The 23,700-nt window shown below is 41.3% G+C and overlaps 1 protein-coding gene across 1 annotated transcript in view; it reads left to right on the forward strand.

Moving 5' to 3' along the window:
* Positions 1-23,700, forward strand: part of GNS (glucosamine (N-acetyl)-6-sulfatase) — a 41,160-nt gene that overhangs the window by 12,327 nt on the left and 5,133 nt on the right. The window contains exons 4-12 of the mRNA XM_017507305.2: positions 102-167; positions 902-1,000; positions 2,497-2,664; positions 4,739-4,821; positions 5,802-5,920; positions 8,159-8,262; positions 16,044-16,145; positions 21,344-21,451; positions 22,453-22,563. Of these exons, the coding sequence (XP_017362794.1) occupies positions 102-167; positions 902-1,000; positions 2,497-2,664; positions 4,739-4,821; positions 5,802-5,920; positions 8,159-8,262; positions 16,044-16,145; positions 21,344-21,451; positions 22,453-22,563 (960 nt within the window). The remainder of the gene's footprint in view (positions 1-101; positions 168-901; positions 1,001-2,496; positions 2,665-4,738; positions 4,822-5,801; positions 5,921-8,158; positions 8,263-16,043; positions 16,146-21,343; positions 21,452-22,452; positions 22,564-23,700) is intronic.

The raw sequence follows: 23,700 nt of genomic DNA on the forward strand, positions 1-23,700 counted from the left end.
CAAAAAAAAAAAAAAAAAAACCTGAAAATTTCCTATTTCTTGCTTTCTAGTCTGGTCATATGTAAGGACTTGTAATTGTCCCTACTTGTCTTGCTTTTCAGTATGGAGCCCCAGATGCAGGTGGACTAGAACATGTTCCTCTGGGCTGGAGTTACTGGTATGCCTTGGTGAGTGATTATTGAAGTTAATGACAATTATATGCAGCCCTACAGATGCAGAATAATTTAGCTCTGACTTTGATATAACTTTATTTGCTTTTACAATTAGTTATTTGAAAACCTTAAAGTATATTGACCTGTGACCAGGTGTAGTGGCTTATGCCTAGAATCCCAACACTTTGGGAGGCAGAGACAGGAGGATCACCTTGAGTTCAGGAGTTCGAGACCAGCCTGGGCAAAATGGTGAGACCCCATCTCAACAGAAAATTTTAAAATTAGCTGGGTGTGGATGTGCACCTCTAGTCCCAGCTACTCAAGAGGCTGAGGTGAGAAGATCACTTGAGCCCAGGAATTCGAGGCTGCAGTAAGCTATGATTGTGCCACTGCATTCCAGTCTGGGCGACAAAGACCCTGTCTCTTTTTTAAAAAAAAAAAAAAAAAAATCTGTTGGCTTATGAGTCGAGTCACTCCTTTCTGGGATGTTTTTCCTGCATCGTACAAAGTTTAGCAAAGTAGTTTGCTTTTCTACCTGATCTACTTCTGGCTTTTAAACTAGAACATATAATTGAAATTGCTAGTCTTTAATAAAAGCCTAGTCAAAAAAATCCAATTCAGTCTTGATGCGAGTAATTATCTTTTTAATGTCTTACCACTGCTTAGAGTATAGTTTAGCACAGCATGGATTCAGACTTCCACTTTGTTCACTAACCTCATAACAAATTTGACTTTCCTCTTTTTAATAGGAAAAAAATTCTAAGTATTATAATTACACCCTCTCTATCAATGGAAAGGCACGGAAGCATGGTGAAAACTATAGTGTGGACTACCTGACAGATGTTTTGGTGAGTTGCAGAAGCCTTGTAGCTCTGTCCTTACAGAGTTGGCTCACATTTGATTGAAGACTCTGCCTAGAAAACCCATAATCTTGTTTGTGTTGGGTAATGTGAATGCACGGTAACTTCGTCTAACTGCTCAAGAGTATTTCCAGCTAATTACAAACTCCTGAGGGTATTTTCTTTGTGTATAAGCCAGGCTCAGATCTAATGCTCTTGAAATTCTAGCAACAAACTCCTTTCCAAAGGTTAATCTCTTTGACTATAGAGATTACTTTGTAGGGGTTTTACTTTGTAAGGGTTCCTACTCTTGACCCCAGTTTTACTCATAAGCTACAAGATGGCAGCCTCACAGGCCCCATTATGAAGGTGGAGGGATAGGGATATTGGATTTATTTGGGCATTGGGTATTTATATATAAAAACTACTGAAAGCAGGTGAAATTGGGACTTTCCTGTTTTGAGGCATGTCTAATAGCAGTCTTCCATAGTATTATATATACATTCACTCAATAGTTCATCACCTAGTATAGCGAGTCTTCAGCACTAAATGAAGCAAAGTCCCTGCTTCTGTGGAAGGTAATTTTATTCACACATGCACACTCTCGCAGTCTTATGCATTGCCTCATTAGATGGTCATCAGTTAGAGAAATAAGTTAGGGTATGAGGTTGCTTAGATAACATTTAAACAGAAACTGGAAGGAGGTGAGAATGAGCTGTATAGATCAGGGGGAAGAGTGCCACAGAGTCAGGGAACAGTAAGTGGGAGGGCCCTGAGGCAGGAGTGTGCCTGGCATATTTGAGAAACCATGAGGAAGCTGATAGGACTGGAGTGAAAGGTGGATGGAGGGACTATAGGAGATAGATATAGTCAGTGTCTTTTGAGTTAGTGTCGGGAGTAAATGAAATTATTTCAGAACAATGAAAAACAACATGTATATAGCATGCTTTAATTTTCATAAAGTATCTCCTGATAAGGAAAGGAAAAATGTAAGTCCATGTAAATTAAAGCCCTAGTGGGATGTATTTGGATCTAATATTATTCACTTAGCTACTTACGTGCATAATTTATGACATCTACTTTATACATATTTTCATAAGGTTAAAGTAACTTAATCTACCTTTCCCACTGTTTTAAGTTGACTCTCCTTTTACATTTTTTAAGGCATCACATGTAGATACCATAATCTCCATTAGTGTAAGTTAGTACTAAAATAGCCGAGTTACTGTTTCCTTCTTTGTGGGAGACATGATTTCCAGGTCATATAAAATCATCAAGACCTTAATTGCCTTCTTATGTTGGTATCCTTCTCAGGTTTTAAAATGTTGCCTAAAAACCAAATATATTTGTTCCAACAATATGCTTGCACATGGCTATAAGATCATGTGCTAAGGTTGATTAAGAGCTAATATGACCCTGTACTGTCTGCTCACTAGGGGACATTTATCTGTTAAATACTCATCTTTTGGGTAAGGTAGGAGATGACAAATCTTTATATGTGTCAGGCTAATGTCTCCCTGGACTTCCTGAACTACAAATCCAACTTTGAGCCCTTCTTCATGATGATCGCCACTCCAGCGCCTCATTCACCTTGGACAGCTGCACCTCAGTACCAGAAGGCTTTCCAGAGCGTCTTTGCACCAAGAAACAAGAACTTCAACATCCATGGAACGGTAGCTTCTCCTAACCCTTGTATTCAGCCATACTCAGTATGATTAGCTGTATGATATACTTACCAGGAAGCCTTTAAGCCATGTAGTGAGTTTTTCTTCACAATCTTTGAAAGGTAATTGTACCTGTCCCTAGTAAAACAGATAGTATAAACTTGCATTGCAAGTACAGGTAAAGTTCCTGCTACCCATCCAGTGAGCAGCCAGAGAGTTGACAGAAATGGTAAAGAATGCCATCTTTCCCAGTTATAGGAGTATATCACTTGGGCTCTCCTGGTAACCTCTGTGTTGGGTCTCCTCCCTCCTGGCATAGCCGGGACTGCACCAGCCTCCTGGTGGCCCTCACTAGCCTTGAGGCATGGGAAGAAGTGGTGGCACAGAGCAATATGGTTGGAAAGGGAAGTTGAATGGAAAAATGAACCAGAGCAGGTGACATGATTAAAAGCCACAACAACTGACATATTTGCCTCATGTGCCAATTACTTATACTTCCCTTGACTTGAGGTATAGGCAGTTCCCTGGTTCAAAGACAGAAGGCCTCTATTGCCTCAGGTCTGTTATCCAGAAATTGTAATTGCTTGTTGTAGAAAGAATGAGTCTTAAACCCAGAACTGCCACTTTCTAACTCAGTTCTGACCATGAGCAAGATGTTTAACTTCATTTTTTTCATCTGAAATGGGAGATCTTGATCCCTCATGGAACTATTTTATGAATTCAAGTACATAGAAACAACTAGCATATTGCCTGGCACATTATAGGCATGTGCTTGTTAAATAAAAATTTTAAAGCTGAGTGAACTGGGTTTTAAATTAGAGGACGATTCTCAATCTGTGTTCCAAAATAAGTTAAAAAGTTCCCGTGGTCAAGTAAGTTTGGAAACTTTGAGTTAAATAAGTCACTCTGCTACAGGACTTCTCAGAGTTATTCATGATTGAATGTAAATTTCTAGCAGGAGGATATGCTATATAGCATTTCTAAAGCTTAATAATTAAAGAACACTTTGAGGAGCATAGTTTGAGATATGGTGGCTTAGAGTTTTACGAATAGAGAAGAGAGAATTAATAGTATATGGGGACGTTTTTGTTTAAGAAATATGGCTCTTAGGCCGGGCGTGGTGGCTCACACCTGTAATCCCAGCACTTTGGGAAGCTGAGGCGGGCAGATCATCTGAGGTCAGGAGTTCGAGACCAGCCTGGCCAATATGGTGAAACCCCATCTCAAAAAAAAAAAAAAAAAAAAAGCCCCTTTTTATTTAAAGGGAAGGACCATCTGGTTAGACTTGAAGTTAGGAAATTGCTGTGAGTAGATTTTTTTAAGGATTTAGGGTGATCGATATCTTGGCTAGGCAAAACTTAGAGGAAGGTAGACCAGGTATGGTGGCTTATGCCTATAATCCCAGCACTTTGGGAGGCCAAGGCAAGAGGATCACTTGAGGCCAGGAGTTTGAGACCAGCCTGGCAAACATGACGAAACCCCATCTCTACTGAAATACAAAAATTAGCCAGGCATGGTGGTACATGCCTGTAATCCCAGCTACTCAGTGGCTGAGGCATGAACATCACGTGAACCGGGAGACAGAGGTTGCAGTGAGCTGAGATCATGCCACGCACTCCAGTTTGGGCTTTAGCTAGAGTGCAGTGGCGCGATCTCAGCTCACTGCAACCTCCAACTCTGCCTCAAAAAAAGCAACTTAGAGGAAGGTAGAGTTATTTGCCCATTTTGTAACTGTAGTAGACCAAAGGCATATGATCAGAGTTGTAAATGTAATCTCGTTTTAGCCAGTAGTTTCCCAGTGACATTCTCTAAAATATCTTTATGCTGCTAACAGAGGAGCTAAGACCTTTTATGGTTTGGGAGGTGCTGGGAAGCTGAAGAACGAGAGATTGAGTTAATCTGCAGAAATTTCTATTTTAGGAACATAGGAGGGGAGGGAAGGTCTGAAGTTGCTTAAACAGGTTCCAGTTAGTTCCTTCTTTCTTAAGTAAGAGTGAAATGATTCTATTTATTATCTACTTGAGCAATCCAGTAGTTTACTGTGGTGACTTGGCGTTAACATTTTTTTTCTTCTAAATTTTAGAACAAGCACTGGTTAATTAGGCAAGCCAAGACTCCAATGACTAATTCTTCAATACAGTTTTTGGATAATGCATTTAGGAAAAGGTAAGAGCTGCCGCTACTTAACAATTTGAGTGGTTTTAAGGACCCTACACATCAGCTCACACAGAGGGGACCATACCACATTGTTGTCTCTGAAACAAAAATGGAGGGAAGCAAGTCAGTGGAAGAGAGGCTTCAGTGGGGCACCAGAAGCAGAGAGATTCCTTTACACTCAAGTGAGTGAGGTGACCTTTGGACCCCAGTACTAATTAGACCATCCATTTTCAGGACTTGGCAAAAATACTGCAAACTTGAACCATGTGGTAGAATTTTTTTCTCCTGGTTTAAAGAAAAGGTCACTTGGTTGAGAAAGCCCATTATCGTCTGTGACAAATGACCCAAAAGCTTAGACAAGATCAAAATATTTGCTTTTGCCATTTGGAATTTTCAAGGAATTCTCTTATGGCAATTTTTAAAAACCCATTACTTAGGAAGTGTTTAGACCAGTGGCAAGCAAACTTTTTCTGTAAAGGGCCAGGTAGTAACTATTAATCACTCACAAGTTGCACATTCTGTCACAACTACTCAGCTCTGCTATTGTAGCACAAAAGCAGCCCTGGATAATATGAAATGAATGAGCGTGGTTGTGATCCAATAAAACTTTATAAAAACAGACAGTGGGCAAGCTGTGGCCCATGAGTCATAGTTTGCCAACTCCTAGTTCAAACATATTAAGCTTTTTTTGTAACACAGGTCTATCTGAATTAATCTGTAGTACAGTACTGAGAATGGACAACTGTCCCTTCTGATTGTCTCTACTCTCATCACCATTGGCAATAAAAAGTAAAGCTAACTGGTTATTTTAAAATGAGTTTATTTATTTGGAAACAATTAACTTTGGAATGAATTATGTTTTGGAATTTTCTAATTTTTTAAACAGGATGTCTTTGGTTTTTTGTTTGTTTGTTTGCTTGTTTTGGCAAGATAGTAATGCCTCAGTCATTGGCCCTGAAGTCCCATTTCTACCTTCTGTTCACATCCAGGTGGCAAACTCTCCTCTCAGTTGATGACCTTGTGGAGAAACTGATCAAGAGATTGGAGTTCACTGGGGAGCTGAACAACACTTACATCTTCTATACCTCAGACAATGGCTATCACACAGGTCAGAGGCAGGGGTAGACACTGCTGTGATCTTTGACAACATGTCTTTCCTTTTTCACCAATCAGCCCTGGCAGGGAGTTCTAGTCTTTCTATAACTGTGGACCTGCCAGAGGGAGAGTCTTGCCCTCAGGACCCCTCCAGTTAGAGCACCACGTCATTCCCACGTGGAGAAACCAGGTTTCATTATTTGCTGTTTCACATGCAAGATGACAATGGTGTTCTAGGAGTGGGAGCAGAGTATGAGCTTGATGGGTTGGAGGCAGGCCATATGGAAGGCATTTACGACAGGAAGACCAAGAGAAGGTTGTCTTGTGACGAAAACTCTATCTTGCCAATCATGGAATTTGTTTTTTGGGAGTTTTTGTTTTTTCAAAATCTGTAGGATGAGTCGGCTCTGTGTCCTTGACTTTCATGCTTTCTACTTGGACATTCTGTTGTTAAAAGCAAACGTTTTGTTTTTTCCACATATGTAAATGTCCACTTGAATTGAGATTCACTTGAGACTTCCTTGCATAGGAGGAGATCACTTAGGCATTTAATACATTATTGTGATTTTTGTTGTTGAGACAGAATCTCGCTCTGTCGCCCAGCCCAGAGTGCAGTGGTGTGATCTTGGCTCACTGCAACCTGTCACCTCCCGGATTCAAGCGATTCTCCTGCTTGAGCCTCCCAAGTAGATGGGGCTACAGGTACACGCCACCAGGCCCAGCTAATTTTTGTATTTTTAGTAGGAATGGGGTTTTGCCATGTTGGCCGCTGGTCTTGAACTCCTGACCTCAGGTAATCTGCCTGCCTCGCCTCCCAAAGTCCTGGGAGTACAGACGTGAGCCACCATGCCCAGCCTATGAATATTTTTAAACACTCAAAGTAGAGAGTAGTAAAATAGCATCTGGCTTAGATTTTCAGCTGCATGTGGCCAGTCTTTTGAATTCTTCCTACTCTCCTTGTGTTTTTCTTTCGTTGCTAGAAGGTTTTGAAGCAACTCCCATACACATGATTCCAGGCTTCAATACCTGATTATGCATTTGACTCTGGTTATTATGTATCAAGATGCAGATGGCTGGCGCGGTGGCTCACTTCTGTATTCCCAGCATTTTTGGAGGCCGAGGCAGGTAGATCACCTGGGGTCAGGAGTTTGAAATCAGCCTGGCCAGCATGACAAAACCCCATCTTACTAAAAATACAAAAATTAGCCTGGCATGATGACATGCATCTGTAGTCCCAGCTACTTGGAAGGCTGAGGCAGGACAATCACTTGAACCCTAGAGGCGGAGGTTGCAGTGAACTGAGATCACACCACTGCACTCCAGCCTGGGTGACAGAGCAAGACTCCATCTCAAAAAAAAAAGATACAGAGAAAGTCCACATACTACCTTTAGTTCTTATGTCGCCTGTCATTTGCCACGAATTTATAGGGAGAAGTGGGTCTTTTGTGCCATCAGCATGTCTCACATTCTGAATTTGGTTAAATGCAGTTTTATAGTGCCATGTTCATCTCTGCTCAGCATTTCCTATAGATTGGTAGTTAGATTAGGGACTTGATAGAAATTCACATTTTCAGGTGACAGTGCATCCTTGCTTGCTGCTGACTTCCTATTGCATCATGTCATGAGGTCCGTGGTGTCTGGTTGCACTGCTTTGGGAGTGCTGGTGTTGATTGATGGATCAGGTGATTTCAGCCTGAGCTGTTTCTATGAGCTTTTCTTTTGTTCCATTGATGATTGTTGCCTAAATCCATTATTTCCTCAGAAATTGCAAAATGTCCATTTTGTAATCCTGTCCTTTCTTTTGTATTTATTAGCTGGAATTCCTCAGGGAAGAATTTCCCCTTATCAATTATTTGGTGATCTTGAGATGCAGTTCATTCAGGAAACACGGGATAGGTGTTTTTGTTCGTTTGACAGTTTTTGGAGTAAACCTCATTCAGTTGTGATGAGGCTAAGTAGCATGCATAAATTTTTATGTATTTCTGTTTCAATACTTTCCTGTCATTATGTTTGCTCATTTTATCCTATCATAAGCCAGGGAGTCCCTTGTAGTCATTTATTTAGGGAAGATGAATTCGTCGTCTTCCTGCCTTGTAGTAACAAGAGACCCAGGCAAATTTCAGCTTTCTATTAAAACACCAGAATCAGAACAAAGTTGTTTTAGTGTTTGCTATGGATTAAATGAGTGAAACATAATATGAGCAAGACTCCTGTCTTGGCTCCACCTTCACCTTGTGTGTTTTGTTTTCAGGACAGTTTTCCTTGCCAATAGACAAGAGACAGCTGTATGAGTTTGATATCAAAGTTCCACTGCTGGTTCGAGGGCCTGGGATCAAACCAAATCAGACAAGCAAGGTAGGTGCCTGACAAGCCGGTGCTGTGGACAGGTAGGTGCTTCCTGAGAAAATAAGGTGTTTCCTACTGAGAGAAGATTGGTTAGGTTCCTCTTCCCACTAGGGCAAAGGCTGAGCAGCAGAAGACCTTTTAAGTGGAAACAATGATTTCTTTTTTTTTCTTTTTTCCCCCTTAACTTGTAACTGTTCTCTATAATCTGTGTTTTCACCCCACATATACATGTCCCATTAGGATGCATAGCTTTTATTTGTCTTTTGAGACTAGATCTTTACTTTGTTCTGAAGCAGTGACTCTGAACAGAAGATATGCATCAAAATCGCCCTCTGAAACTGCAGAAGAAAAATGGTACATGCTTGGGCAATATCCAGAAAGAGTGTGATTGACTCACTTGGTCTAGGGTGACCCAGCATCTGCCTTTTTTCTTTAAGTTTACAGATGATTCTGAGAGGCAGCCTGGTTTGGCACCCACTGCCTTGCAGAGCAGAGCTCCTCAAGCTTTTCTGTGTATGTGAATCCCCTGGGGATCTGGTTAAAATGCAGATTCTGCTTTTCCATTTCTGACCAGCTCCCAGGTGATGTCTGCTGCTGGCCTGACCTCGCTTTTGAATATAAGGCTATCAAAAACATGTATTCTGGGAATTAGTCTTTGCCTGTTCTGGACTCTTCCTTACAAATGCTTTGGTGCTTTCCTGGTTCTCTCTCCTAGAACTGCCATCATATGCCACACTGTTGTTGCTCCCATTTGCTTTCAGTGTCTTTTTCCAAACGTGGTACCTAACGCTGAGGCACTTTGTTCCTAGTGATCGTGAGGACCTTCATCTAAAACACTGTCCTCCAAAACTCAGGAGATAAGAGTTGACAGGCTCTACCAGCTATGTCTTCTCTCCTTCCCGATCTCACAATTTCAGTTTCAGTCCCAGTTCGGTGAGACCAAAGAAGATGAACAAATATACACTTTAAGCTAAAATTAAAAAGCGGATTTTTAAATGGGCCAGACTTTCTGGGTATATTGGGTACTTTAGTTTCATTTTGGAGCTTAATGTTTACTTGTTTAAACATCTGTTTTTCACTTATTTCCTTTTACAATTAAAATTCTCTGGGAAGGGTGAAATGGCCTTCGTAATTACCTTTTGTGTTTTTCTCTTAAGACCCACGTTCCCTAGCTAGTCACTTTTCCCACGAATTTCAGTGCCTTCTAAACGGGCTTCCTCTTTCAAAGGAGATATGCAAGTTTGGAAGACCATTAAATCTTAAAAGTGTTTTCTTGAGGTTGGTGTTTGGAACTGATTGAGGAGAACATGTCAGCAGCTATGTTCTGTTTTTAGGAGCAGGGCTCCCCCAGCCCACATATAACCAGCATAGGGAAGGATGCTAAATGAGATCATAATGAAATGTGTTGACCAGCTGCCTGTGGAAAAATGGTTCCTTTTTTCCTTTAATATTGCTATTTAAATGTTAAAAATCAGAAACTTCACCTTCTCTAAGCAATCTAAATGAAGTCTGGTTCCTAGGAAGCCATTTGAACAATATGACTAACATTTATTAAGTGTTTAGTATGTGACAGGTGCTATTCTACGTGTATTACCTGAATCAGCTCACTCAATCCTCACAGTTTATGAGATAGAGGTACTGTTACCCTATTTTGCAGTTGAGGAAACTGAAGCAGAAAAGATGATCACATAGTTAAAAAGTAGCAGAGCCCTGCATTTGAACTGGGGCAGTCTGGCTCCAAAGTCTGTATACTTACCATTATATTATAGCTCAGTCAACAAGTATTACCTTCTTTGCCAGCACAGTACACCAAGGAGCCTTGCATATGGCAAGGAGCAAGCAAACAAGATCAGTTCTTAAATCCCTGTGTCAGGGAGCACCAGATACTTAAGCTACAATGGTCAGTGAAAGCCTCTGAGGCATTTGAGCAGACAGGGATATTGAGAAGGATTTAGCCATGCAGAGATCCGTGGGAAGAGCGTCCTGAGCAGGACGGTAAATGCGAAGGCCCAGATGTAGGGATAAGCTAGGCTTGTTCAACAGTTGGAAGGTAGCGGTTGTACTGAATTCCTTGTCCTTCCTAAGTGCACCTTCTCTCTCACCTCCTGGCCTTTGAGGTTGGTGTTTGGAACTGATCAAGGAGACTGTGTCAGCAGACTGCTCCTTCTTTCTGGAATGCCCATCTCGTACCCCCTTCAGCTGGCCAACTTAATTGTCCTTTAGGGCTTTGGTTTAGGGCTCCCTCCGGGAAGTCACTTCATACTGCTGCTCCCACATGGGGTCGATGTCCTTATTATATGTTCCCAGCTCGCCTCACACTTGTCACACCCTATTGAGTTTGTCTTTTTTAGTCTAGGGTGTCCTAGAAAAGAGGAACTATCTAAACTTAAAAGCCCCTAGCGTACACTGGGGAACATCCACGTTGGTTGAATGGATTTTGCCAAGGTTGCAAAGTGGCAGAACAGGGACTGAAAAGTTAAGTCTGTGCATTCTCAGAATCCATGTTGGTTTTGTTTTGTTTTGTTTTTTTGAAACGGAGTCTCTCTGTCACCCAAACTGGAGTGCAGTGGTGTGATCTCAGCTCACTGCAACCTCTGCCTCCCCAGTTCAAGCAATTCTCCTGCCTCAGCTTCCTGAGTAGCTGGGACTACAGGCACGCCACCATGCCCAGCTAACTTTTGTATTTTTAGTAAAGATGGGGTTTCACTATGTTGGCCAGGATGGTCTTGATCTCTTGACCTCATGATCCGCCCGCCTCGGCCTCCCAAAGTGCTGGGATTACGGGAGTGAGCCACCAGCCCCAGCAGGAATCCATATGTTTTTACATTGCTGCATTGACAGATGTAATTTGAGAAGCATGAAATGCCCCAGCCTTCCCCTAGCACAAAGAATGTCAGAGACGATGGGTGATGCATCATGTGTTGGCAGCTCAGTTGTCTCAGTGCCAGCCATTCTGTGTGAGTGACACAGGGTTGTGAGTTGGGCATAATGAGCTGAGCTGAGCTGTCAACAGCCTTGACAGCCGCATCAGTGCACATTTAACTGACTGGCAGACTTAGCTGTGTGTTGGCTGTGTGGGAGAACTGGGGCAAGGTCTTATGTGTAGATGCCAAAGATTGGCTATTGACATTTTTCTCCTCTGACTAGTCTAGCTTTAGATTTGGTGGTAGGAGTTCTGCAAAAGGAATTATAGAAAGGAAAAGGTTAGTAGGAAAACTAAAATGATACAGCATGGTCCCAGGGAAATAGAACTGAACTGGGAGTCAGGAAGACCACCTATTGGCTTTGAACAAAATAAGCCTTCGTTCCCCTAGTTTTGTGAAAGTAAGAGGATGTTAAGCCTCCATTTTCGGATGGGACCAGGTGATGCCCCAGCTTCTTCCTTATCAGGAAAGCTGGCACTGAGGAGCAAGTGCAGCTGAAGCAACCAAAATGTGAGGATTCTGAACTTTCTCATGCAGTTACAGTGCTTTTCACTAAATGGATTTGGGGTGCTTTCTGGTGTGCTTGGAGCCTTTTTGATAACCCTGGAGAGATTCAACATCAGGGTTTGGGTGTCAGTTTGGAAACCTGATGTGTTCTGACAGCCCATTGCCATCTTGTTCTTTTCAGTAATTATGCAACAGTGTCATTCTTTCAGAGCAAAAATAAGCAGGTTCAATGCTTAATTCAACACCCCTTGAATTAAGCCCCAGGAATTTTTTTGTTTTTGTATTTTGAGACAGGGTCTCAATCTGTCACTTAGGCTGGAATGTAGTAGCACAAGCTTGGCTCACTGCATCCTCCGCCTCCTCAGGTGATCCTTCTACCTCAGCCTCCCGAGTAGCTGGGACCATAGGTACATACCACCATGCCCAGCTAATTTTTGTTTTGTTTGTAGAGATGCAGTTTTACTATGTTGCCCAGGCTGGTCTGGAACACCTGGGCTCAAGCAGTCAACCCTCCTCGCCTCGTTACAGGCATGAACTACCATGGCCAGTCTACCCCAGGGTTTTCTAGGGACTTTCATTTGATTAGGATATTTATGTACTTAAATCCTAAGAACATTCTCAACCTGAGGGAGTGTGATTTATGAAATAATTTATCATTTTGGCTGGGCACGGTGGCTCATGCCTGTAATCCTAGCAGTTTGTGAGGCCAAGGCAGGTGGATCACCTGAGGCCAAGAGTTTGAAACCAGCCTGGCCAACATGGTGAAACCTCATCTCTACTAAAAATACAAAAATAAATAGGTCATGGTGGTAGGCACCTGTAATCCCAACTACTTGGGAAGCTGAGGCAAGAGAATCACTTGAACCCCGGAGGCAGAGGTTGCAGTGAGCCGAGATCACACCATTGCACTCCAGCCTGGGCAAAAGAGCAAAAAAATGTGTCTCAAAAAAAAAAATTATTTTTGGTCTTGTCAAAGCTTTTTCTCCTCCAATCCATAAATGAAGTTTTTGTTTTTTTGAGATAGGCACTCTGTCACCCAGGTTGGAATATGGTGGCTCAAACATGGCTCACTGCAGCTTGGCCTCCTGAGCTCAAGTGATCCTCCTGCCTTGGCCTCCCAAAGTGTGGGGATTATCAGCAAGAGCCAGTGTGCCTGGCCCATAAATGAATTTTTAAGTTTACACTAGACAAAAGCAATACCCTGAAACTAATGTTTCTCAAACTCATCACAGTGATGGGTGAATCCATTCAGATTATTGATTATATAAAAACCAGAGGTAGGTATAATTCTTTTTAACTCTTCATTCTTACTTGGCATTCACTAGAAATCTCCCATCTCCTGATACAGTATGCTAATTTTGAGACTGTCTGCTTATTCAAGTAAAATTCTAGAAGAGGAGAGAATTTATCCATTATATTTAAGGGGGTGTGATAATTATAGATTTCTAGGGAGAAAGAGTCCTGGAATGATGTGTGCTTATGGTACTTGTGTTGAATCTTAGTGACTTTGCAGTTATACTAGAACTTATTCCTTTCTCTCGAGGGAGCAAAATGCCATTAGAAGAGCCTCGACTGGGTGCAGTGGCTCATGCCTATAATCCCAGCACTTTGGGGAGGCCAAGGCAGGTGAATCACTTGAGTTCAGAAGTTTGAGACCAGCCAGGACCAAGGCAGAAACTCCATCTCTACTAAAAATAAAAAAATGGAAAAATTAGCTGGGCATCATGATATACACCTGTAGTCCCTGCTGCTCGGGATGCTGGGGCAGGAGGATCAGTTGAGTCTGGGAGGTCAAGGCTGCAGTGAGCTATGATTTTGCCACTGCGCTCCAGCTTGGGTGACAGGATGAGCCCCTATCTCAAAAACAACAAAACAGGCCAGGTGCGGTGGCTCATACCTGTAATCCCAGCACTTTGGGAGTCCAGGGTGGGCAGATCACCTCAGGTCAGGAGTTCAAGACCAGCCTGACTAACATGGAGAAACCCCATCTCTAAAAATACAAAAATTAGCCAGGTGTGGCGCATGCCTGTAATCCCAGCTACTTGGGAGGCTGAGGCAGAAGAATTGCTTGAACCCAGGAGGCGAAGGTTGCAGTGAGCCAAGATGGTGCCACAGCACTCCAGCATGAGGACAGAGCGAGACTCTGTCTCAAAAAAAAAAAAAAAATTAGCCAGGTGTGGTGGCACATGCCTGTAATCCCTTGAACCCGGGAGGCAGAGGTTGCAGTGAGCCAAAATCACACCATTGCACCCCAGCCTGGACAACAAGAGCAAAACTCCATTTCAAAAAAAGCCACAACAAAACAAAAAGAGTTTCCCCCAACTCCAAAAAAAAGAGTAAGCCTCCGGTTATACAGGTAGTGGATGCTGCAATTTTTGGTGAGATAGCAGTCACGATTTTATGTCTCTGGGTTTTTTGATGTTTTCTCTTTTCTTTTAAAAGTGCCTTGGACATCATAGTAGTATCCGAGGAATTGGCTTCACCTCATTCATGGTACAGGCATCACTGAAGATCTGTTAGTGACACTTCAGGGTCTATGGATGTCTTGTTGTCTTGATCTAATTCTGGAGATGGTGTCTCCCTTTGACCTTCCTTTCCTGCTGTGATCTCTTCCATATTGACACTTAGACCTGATGACTGTTTTCCAAGCTGCTCAATTTGCCTGGGGGACTTGAAACCAGGAAAGTTATCTGTAACAGTGGGTCATGTATCATCCCAGGAGACATGGTTTTTGTATGTGAGGTTTTTCCCCTCTTCAGTAACATATGGATTGCCTTTCTCCTAAAGTGTCTGCCTCTGAGTGGTAATTCCTGACAGCTGCAGAGTTAGACTAATTGATTGAGAGCCAGGAAATTATTTATCACTCTGCCCTCCAGGAGCTGTCCTGGCCATCAGGAAACCTGGCGCCTGATAATCATATTCTGAAGATTTTTTTTTTTTTTTTTTTGCCTTTCCTGTCTGTACTTTTGGTTTTGTTTTTAAATTAAAAGTGGCAGGGTTGGGGTGCTTTGTTTTGTTTGATCTCTCTGTTTGACCTCTCCTAAAATGATCTAAGTTTTCTCATCAGTTTTAAAGACTGTTATTTCCTGTCAGTAACTGATGGCTTTTCCAGTTATACGCTGTTAACTGCTCCAGTGACTTCTTGTGTTTCATTTCTTTGTGTATAAAATGGGGGAAACACTGTGTTTGAGGACTGTGTTAAGGAATAAATGAGAGTAAACATCACATGCTTAGCACAGTACATTTCCCAGTTTTTCTCACTTCTTGTTTGTTACCCCAGTGGGTGGTTTCACCACTTGAAGATTTTTCTAGCCTGTGACCAGGTGACTTCTATGCTTGAGTTCTGTGTAGGCCTGCAGTGTCCACTTGTGGCTGTTGAGCACTTGAAAGGTGGATAGTCCAAACTGAGATATATTATTATTGTGAAACACCAGATTTCAAAGACTTGGTTCACAAAAAGTTAAATCTCATTTTTAAAAATATTGTTTACATATTGAAATATTTAGATATTTTTATATGAGGTTAAATAAAATATATAAAATTTTACCTGTGTTATTTTAATGTGGTTATTGGACAATTTTTAATTACATTTAGGGTCCCCTTTATATTTCTATTAGGCTACTCTGGATTAGGGCCTGTAGAGGCATTGTTTACAAAAGGAAAACAGTCTGATAACCAAGGAAATAAGGCATAAATACAGGACAATGCCTTTAGTTTCTGGAATGTTTAAAAACATCTAAGTTTTATGCCATTAAAAAAACTTTTATTGCTACATTGTTGGAATAAATAAATTCCAAAAAATAAAAAATTTTCTGCAGCCTTCACAGCCTGTTGCAAACATATTTTGGCAATGTTGTCCCTTTGAGAAGCTATAAAAAGAGCTGATAATTCTCATTGGTGGCAAGCATTCCATTTTTGAGGCCTTCCAAAATGTCTGGAGTTCATTTGAAGTCAAATTTAATCTGAATAATCAAGTTGTAAGATGCTTTGTGTAAAATAATTGGACCAACTTTTTTTCATGAGTCACAACAAACTCAAAGCAATTGCAGAGGAGTTTTTAAAAAACGTTTTTCTCAATAACAGAATGGGTAGAATAAATACGTAACTTCCCAGGGGGATATACTATTATACACACCTTATAAGCCTTTATGTTTTAAGTTATTGTAGTTATAGTTGAACATATGAAACAGTAAGACTAAAGTAAGCATGGGCTGTATAAAAGGTAATAGTAAGTATAAAAGGTGATGGTAAGTGCCGTTGTCTCATGGGTGGGGTGCAGGGGGAAGAGAACTTTAGTATAGGTAGAAAAGGAAAATGAGACCAGTTGTGTTCTAGATTGTTTTTCCTTCATTCTCATAGATGCTGGTTGCCAACATTGACTTGGGTCCTACTATTTTGGACATTGCTGGCTACGACCTAAATAAGACACAGATGGATGGGATGTCTTTATTGCCCATTTTGGTAAGTATAAAGCCCTCAACCAGGCCTGAGCCAAGACCACAATAAATTCTGGATTGTGTAAAGACTTAAAAATTTAAATATTAAATAATGCTATTAAATTTGGGAAGCAGAAAATCTTGTGGTGGGAAGGAGTTTTCTAAAAGAAAAAAAGTAGACCACATGTGAAATTGAGAGCTGTTTCCTTTTGCTCTCCTCTAAGAACACCCACCGTAAAGAAAGTGGTGACAGTTTGGGAACACATTTGCATCATTGTAAAAAAGAGTCATTAGTCCAAATACATGAGTTCTTAGCAAGGTTAATATCCCAGTGGGAAAATGGGCAAAAGAAAAAGTGGCTAATCAACTCACAGAAGAATTAAAAATGGCTAAAACAAATGCAAAAGGATTACTTCAGTGCTAATCACAGAAATGCTTAACTGAAGGAGACCTTTTTCATCTGTAAACTGGGAACGATTTTTTAAATACCCAGTATTTCAGAAGTCTGAGAATTTGGAAACTGTTCATATACTTTTCACACAAGTGTAATCAGTTTAACCTATCAGGAAGCTGGTTTAACAAGACGTACCACTTCAGAGTACACAGATCAAAAACAGACAAATTAACTTTTGCTTGTCTGGTGACTGAAAATGGCATTTGGTCTTACTGTGCATCTGTTAATAACATGAATTATTTTTTAACGACTTAATTCCCATACGATCCAATTCACTCATTTAAAGTGTCCGATGGGCGTGATGGCTCATGCCTATAATCCCAGCACTTTGGGAGGCCAAGGTGGGTGGATTACCTGAGGTCAGGAGTTTGAGACCAGCCTGGCCAACATGGTAAACCCCTGTCTCTACTAAAAATACAAAAAACTGGTTGGGTATGGTGGCAGGCACCTGTACTCCCAGCTACTCAGGAGGCTGAGGCAGGAGAATCACTTGAACCTGGGAGATGGAGGTTGCAGTGAGCTGAGATAGCACCATTTCACTCCAGCCTGGGCAACAAGAGTGAGAAACTCCATCTCAAAATAAATAAATAAATTTTTTTTTTAATGTCCAGTTGTTGGTATATTTAGAGTTGTACAACCATCACCATAATCTAAGAGCATTTTTATCACCCTAAACCCCCAAACACATTAGTCACTGTAATAGAAGAAAACCGAAAACCCAAATTATCTAGTAGAGAATTGATTAAATTGTGGTGCAGGGAATTGATTAGATCTGTTGCTCCCATTCCCACTACAAATCTATATTATGTTTGTATAGAGTTGTCTGTTCTGAACTTTTCACATAAATTACATAATATGTGGCCTCTGGTTTTTTCACTGAGCATAATGTTTTCAAGGATCATCTCCATTGAAACGTGTATCAGTACCTTGTTTTAGTGCCAGATAACATTCTGTGTGTGAATATATCACATTTTATTTAGCCATTCAGATATTTGGGCTGTTTCCACTTTTTGGCTGTTATGAATAATGCAACTGTAATGTTTTTGAGATAGGGTCTTGCTCTGTTGCGCAGGCTGGAGTGCGGCGTTGGCCATCACAGCTCACTGCAGCCTCAGTCTCCCAGGTTCAGGGGATCCTCCCACCTCATCCTCCCTAGTATAGCTGGAGCTACAGTCGCCAGCCACCACGTCTGGCTAATTTTTTTTTTTTTTTTTTAATTTTTAGTACAAGTGAGGTTTCCCTGCATTGCTCAGCCTGATCTCGAACTCCTGGTCTCAGATCCTCCCTTGTTATCCAAGAAGATTTTTAAGAAAAAAATCCTCCTGCCTTAGCCTCCTGAAGTGCTGGGATTATGGGCATGAACCAACACTTTCTATCATCTATCTTTGTGATTATTTTATTTTAGTAGGTGTGAAGTGGTATCTCATTGTGATTTTGATTTGTATTTCCCTGCTGACTGTTTAGCATTTCATCATGCGTTTGTCAGCCATTTGTGTATCTTCTTTGAAGATGTGTTTATATTGGGATCCTTCGCCCAGTTTTTTTTGTGTGTTGTTCAGGGAATCACTTTTCATTTATACCCTTTTGTTTCTTCTCTTGAGAAATGCCTCTGCATTTTTGCCTATGATAGTCTCCTTATTTATGACTTGTCTTTTCCATATATTAAGATATGGGAACCAGGTGCAATGGCTCATGCCTGTAATCCCAGCAATTTAGGAGGCTAAGGCAGGCAGATCTCTTGAGTCCAAGATTTCAAGACCAGCCTATGCAACATGGCAAGACCCAGTCTCTACAAAAAATACAGAAAATTAGCCAGGCATGATGGTGTGCATCTGTAGTCCCAACTACTTGGAAGGCTGAGGTAGGAGGATTGCTTGAGCCAAAGAGGTGGAGGTTGTAGTGAGCAGAGATTGTACCACTGCACTCCAGGAATCGAATGTATATATTGTTTCTTTTAACAGTTAGCGTCTTTCGTATGTTTATAAAGATGCTTCTAAACTTTGAAGCCAGAAAACTGTTCTCCCATATTTTCTTCTAAAGGTTTTATAGCTCTGCCTCCTATACCCAAGTCCTTGATGAATCTGTCTATCTCTGTACCAGTATCATTTTGTCTTATAAAGCTGTGTAACTAAATCTTTATTAGCATGGGTACACCTCTCCGCTAATTGTTCTGGTGGGGATCCTAGCCCCTGTCTTCACATAAACTTTAGAATCAGCTTTGCAGATTACCTGAGAAATGCTGGCTTTTGATTGGAATTGCATTTAACCTATAGATCATTTATGGGAAACTTTACATCTTTTAACTTTCTTCATACGAGTCTTATACTGTGTACCTTATTAAGTTTCTAATTAGAAAAAAAAAACTTGATTCACTTTAGGGGTAAAAATCATTATGTTGTCTATAATTTCTCTGCACAGTTCTTGAAGTGCCACTTGAGACTTGATTCTTTTCCTCATTCATGTTTTGTTTCTAGAGGTTATTCTGATGAAATACTGATATATTGGAACAGTTAAATAGCCATGTGTGGCTATTTATGTGAATTAACTAAAAATGAAATTCAGTTCTTCAGTTGCACTAGCTGCACATCTTGTGCTCAGTGGCCACCATATTGAACAGCAAAGATAGGGAACATTTTAACCAGAAAGTTCTGCTGGACTAGCAGTTGGCAGACTACAACCTGTGGGCCAAATCTAGCCCACCCCCTGTCTTTGTAAATAAAGTTATATCAGAACATAGCCACACTTAATGTATTGTTGATGGCTGTTTCCTGCTACCTGAGTAGATGTGACAGAGCCAGGAGCCTAAGTATTTACTCTGTGGCCTTTTACAAAAAAAAGTTTAAGGACCCCTACAGACCATGCGTCTCAAACTTGGTCAGACATGAGAATCACTTGGAAACTAAAATACTAATGCCTGGGCCTCACCCCTGGAGATTCTGATTTAATTGGCATGAGATAGAATCCCTTGGGATTTTTCAAGTTTCCCTGGAACTTCAAAAATCCCAAAGTTCAGGAACCACTGATCTATACTTCTCAGATGCTCTTTTCTCCTCTGGACACTTTGACATTCAAGTGTGGGATTTTGAAGTTCACTCAATTCTGACAGTTCACTCGATTCCATTTTCCAGCTTCCAGCTTCTGTGGCTCAGGTTTGGCACCAGGAGCCTTTTTTTTTTTTTTTTTCCTGAGACAGTCTTACTTTGTCGCACAGGCTGAAGTGCAGTGGTGCAATCTCGGCTCACCACAACCTCTGCCGCCTGAGTTCAAGCAATTCTGCCTCAACCTCCCAAGTAGCTGGGACCACAGGCGCATGCCACCATGCCTGGCTAGTTTTTTGGTATTTTTTAGTGGAGATATGGGGTTTCACCACATTGGCCAGGCTGGTCTCAACCCCCTAACCTCAGGTGAGCTGCAGCGCCAAGCCAGCATGAGCTTTTGAAGTCTCCAATGACTCATGATTTCTGAGATCCTGAGCTGCACAGGATTGTTCCTAATAAGTTAGGAAATAATTCCTATCTCACCCATTCCCCACCATACTCACCAGGTTAAGCATTCTTTAGAACAGTGATTCTCAAATAGGCATTCCCCAGAAATGCCTGTGGGATGTGCTGAAACCCAGGTTGCTGTCTACCTATGTTAGGAATTAAGAATTTGCATTTGGAAAAAGTTTTCAGGTGATGCTGCTTGTCCTGGGAGCCACACTTTTAAGAACCACTTTTTTTAGAGCAGTGCTGTTCAGAGGTCTTACTAAAATGCAGGCTTTGGCTTGTGAGAGCTAGAGTAGGACCTGAGATTCTGCATTTCAAACAAGCTCCCAACCAGACTTTGACCATTTTAAGAGCACCTTCTAACCTGGTCTTCCTGTCTTTCTATATCTCCATTCCCTCTCTGGATTCTGCTACGAGGCTGACTTTTCTAAATCACTGCCTTGATTGTGTTACCTCCCTGTTCAAAAACCTCCTATTATTTCTCATCACCTGCTGTTCTTTATAGGACAGGCCCAGGCAGCATGATATTTGGGGCCTTTTCCCGTGTGGTGCCAGCCTGCCTCTCCACCCTGTTACCTTGTCTGAAAGCTGGGTTTCAGGAAGCCACACTACTAAGTGGTCTGTGTTCAACCTATGTTCATGCTCTTTAATCTAAAGCTTGCTCCTATTCTTAGATTCTTTCTCCTTTCACCATTTGTGTCTCTCTTAAACTTGCTGCTTTCAAATGCTGCCACTTCTTTCCTTCCACACCATGAATGTACATTGAAGAGTGAGTTAATGTACTGTACCTGCATTCTGACCATCAAGAGGTGCTTTGAATCTGTTAACAGTCCTTAGCACACAGGTCTATTGAATATTTGTTTCTTTATTGTCCTTGTGTCTATTAGGTTATACATTCCTTAGTATGAGCATAAAACAGTTCTTAAATGGAGCATATGACAGTATTATGTGTTCTAGTCTGGACTTTTCAGCAACTTGCCCTGTGACTTTGATTCTTGCTTAGCAACCTTGTCAGGTTCCATTCCTGACCTGATTCACAGAAGTACCCTTGGAAAGGAACTATTAAATGTTCAAAGTATTTGACCATCATTTGTAAAGGCCCTTAAGTACCAAACATACAATTCAGTAGCTTTCATATGCACCTGTTTTAGTCATTCCCTTTAGTTACTGAATGAACAGTCTAGTTACTTTTGACTCCCAAGTCCCCTTCAGCAGTCAATTACTTTGTGATCTTTGTCATAGTCTATGTGCCTCACAAACTCTGTTTGCTCTTCTTTCTAGAGAGGTGCCAGTAACTTGACCTGGCGATCAGATGTCCTGGTGGAATACCAAGGAGAAGGCCGTAACGTCACTGACCCAACATGCCCTTCTCTGAGTCCTGGCGTATCTGTGAGTAATGGCTTGAATCGACTTACGAACCTTTCTCACAACACGGCAAGGTGCTGGTTTCGATCTGTCAAGTAGTAAAACCTTTCATTTGACTCCTGTTCCTTTGTCACTTGACTGTGGGTGGTTAGCAGATGGACAAAAGAAAATCCAGTGATCTTGGAAATGATGCTGCCAACCTGTCATCAGAATGTGCACTGTTAATTCTTCCAATTTATGTAACAAGTGCATGTATCCACCCATGTTCTTACCTTATCAATTCCTTCAATTCCTTTTCTCTGTTTTTCTACCCCTCCCAATAACTACCACTTTTTAAAATTAGGGATATTACTGGGGCATGCAGTAGAAAGATGTGGTTCCTGCCTGTAACCATGCTATTGTGAGTGTCTTGCATTGTTGGCAGCCGGGCAGATCGCAGAGAGGGTAACAGCCATGTTGGCCTCACTTTGGAGAAGGGAAAATAGGCTTCCATTTGGAGTTGATTGATTCTTCTAACACCAAAGTGTTACAGTATAATAACCAACCAAAAGTGCAATAACAGATCATATTATAGACATAAGTTAGATTTAAGTCGTACTTGGTGATAAGAACACTCAAATAACTTACCTGCATATGATTCCGCAAAGCTCATTTTAATCTTTTCCTCCAACTTTTTAGGGTGACAGTTCCTAGTCATTCTTAGAAATGAGTCATTTGAGTTGATTTCTTCTCCTTGCCAACCCATACCTTTTATAGGTGCTCATTATAAGTAATTCTTGTCAGGAGTTTAGCAGACAAGGATGGCAACAATCTACAAATGGAACAACCCATATACCTTGATCAAGTTAGCCAAAGGAACAATGCCTCACATCTATGTTTGAGTTATTGGCTTCTCCATGGAAGGTTTTCTGATTACTGCTAAATTGCATGTCTGGCATGAGCCAAGCTGATGGTTTTTCTAGGCAACTAGGTATTTGTTACTGTGAAAGAACTGTCTTCATTTAACTTTTAAAATATCCCTACAGCAATGTTTCCCAGACTGCATATGTGAAGATGCTTATAACAACACCTATGCCTGTGTGAGGACAATGTCAGCATTGTGGAATTTGCAGTATTGTGAGTTTGATGACCAGGAGGTAAGAGGGATTTCTGCCTGCACTTACCCACTCCTTTCTTGCTTGTGCTTTGTTGGCTGGACTTGGTGGCAGAAGAGCAGTGCCAAGGCCGCTCCGTAGGGAAGAGGTTGTGTTTCTCATTTGTGCTTCACTTTATTTAGGTTTCCTTCACTTGTAAGGCCATGTCTCACTTCTCTAACTGTAATCCTTCTGAATGGGGTTTTCTCCACTCCCACCACTACCCAAATTCACAGTTTAAATGCACAGTTTGTTTTCAGAATGATACATGCTTTGTCTGTTAACTTCCCTGGTAGTTTGAGGTGAAAGTGAAATACCTCAACTTCACTTGAGTTGGAGCGTTTCCTAGAAAGCTTACCAGCAACTGGTGTATTCAGAAACTCCTGTTCCCACCACAGCATAATCCAGTGCTGCTCTAATAGATTAGAGTGGGGGTTAGAGGCACAGGAGTCCATCCATGGAAGAAGGTGGTTTTTAGCCTACACAGGTTGGTTCCTATGGATTATCTGAAGGATCCCATGGACTCTAGTCCCCTGTGGTTTCTTACTGTTTATCAGCATATGCACACCTGCCCCACCTGGCAACCTTCATATGACCATCTAGAGCAGATGCCCATCTGTGTTTCTCAGAAATGGACTCATTCTCCACTCCATTTGCAACTTATAAGCACTTTGGACAATAAGCAAGAAACTTCCCTCAAACTCTGTCTGTTTCCCGCTCCCACATGATGTTTATCAGTTTGATAACTACTTTATAAGTAGTTTTAAGTGTGAGGGCAGCTGCCTGAAGCCATTATAGGCAAAATTACCTACCATCTTTCTAGCCTAACATTTGACTCCAGTTTGGAGAACAGCATACAGATTATAGAGGGAAACGTTCAACCTCTCTTATGTTAGAAATGATAATTAGTACTGTATCCTTCCCCAGTATATCCACAGCTACTTTTTAAATAGGAAAACTTAACATTTGTATAACACAGGCAAGTACTTTCATATCCATTCTCATTTGAAGTTTACAATTCTGTGGCAAAAATCACCTTTGAATGTTTGCTCTCACTTTAGTAACTCTATTACCAAGTCTTGTTTCTGAGACCTTGCCATGGCAGGTTCCTGCCTTCGGTTCTGTTTTAATTGCAGAAGA

Source organism: Cebus imitator, unplaced genomic scaffold (assembly GCF_001604975.1).
Source record: "Cebus imitator isolate Cc_AM_T3 unplaced genomic scaffold, Cebus_imitator-1.0 Scaffold372, whole genome shotgun sequence".
Classification (NCBI taxonomy): Eukaryota; Metazoa; Chordata; class Mammalia; order Primates; family Cebidae; genus Cebus; species Cebus imitator.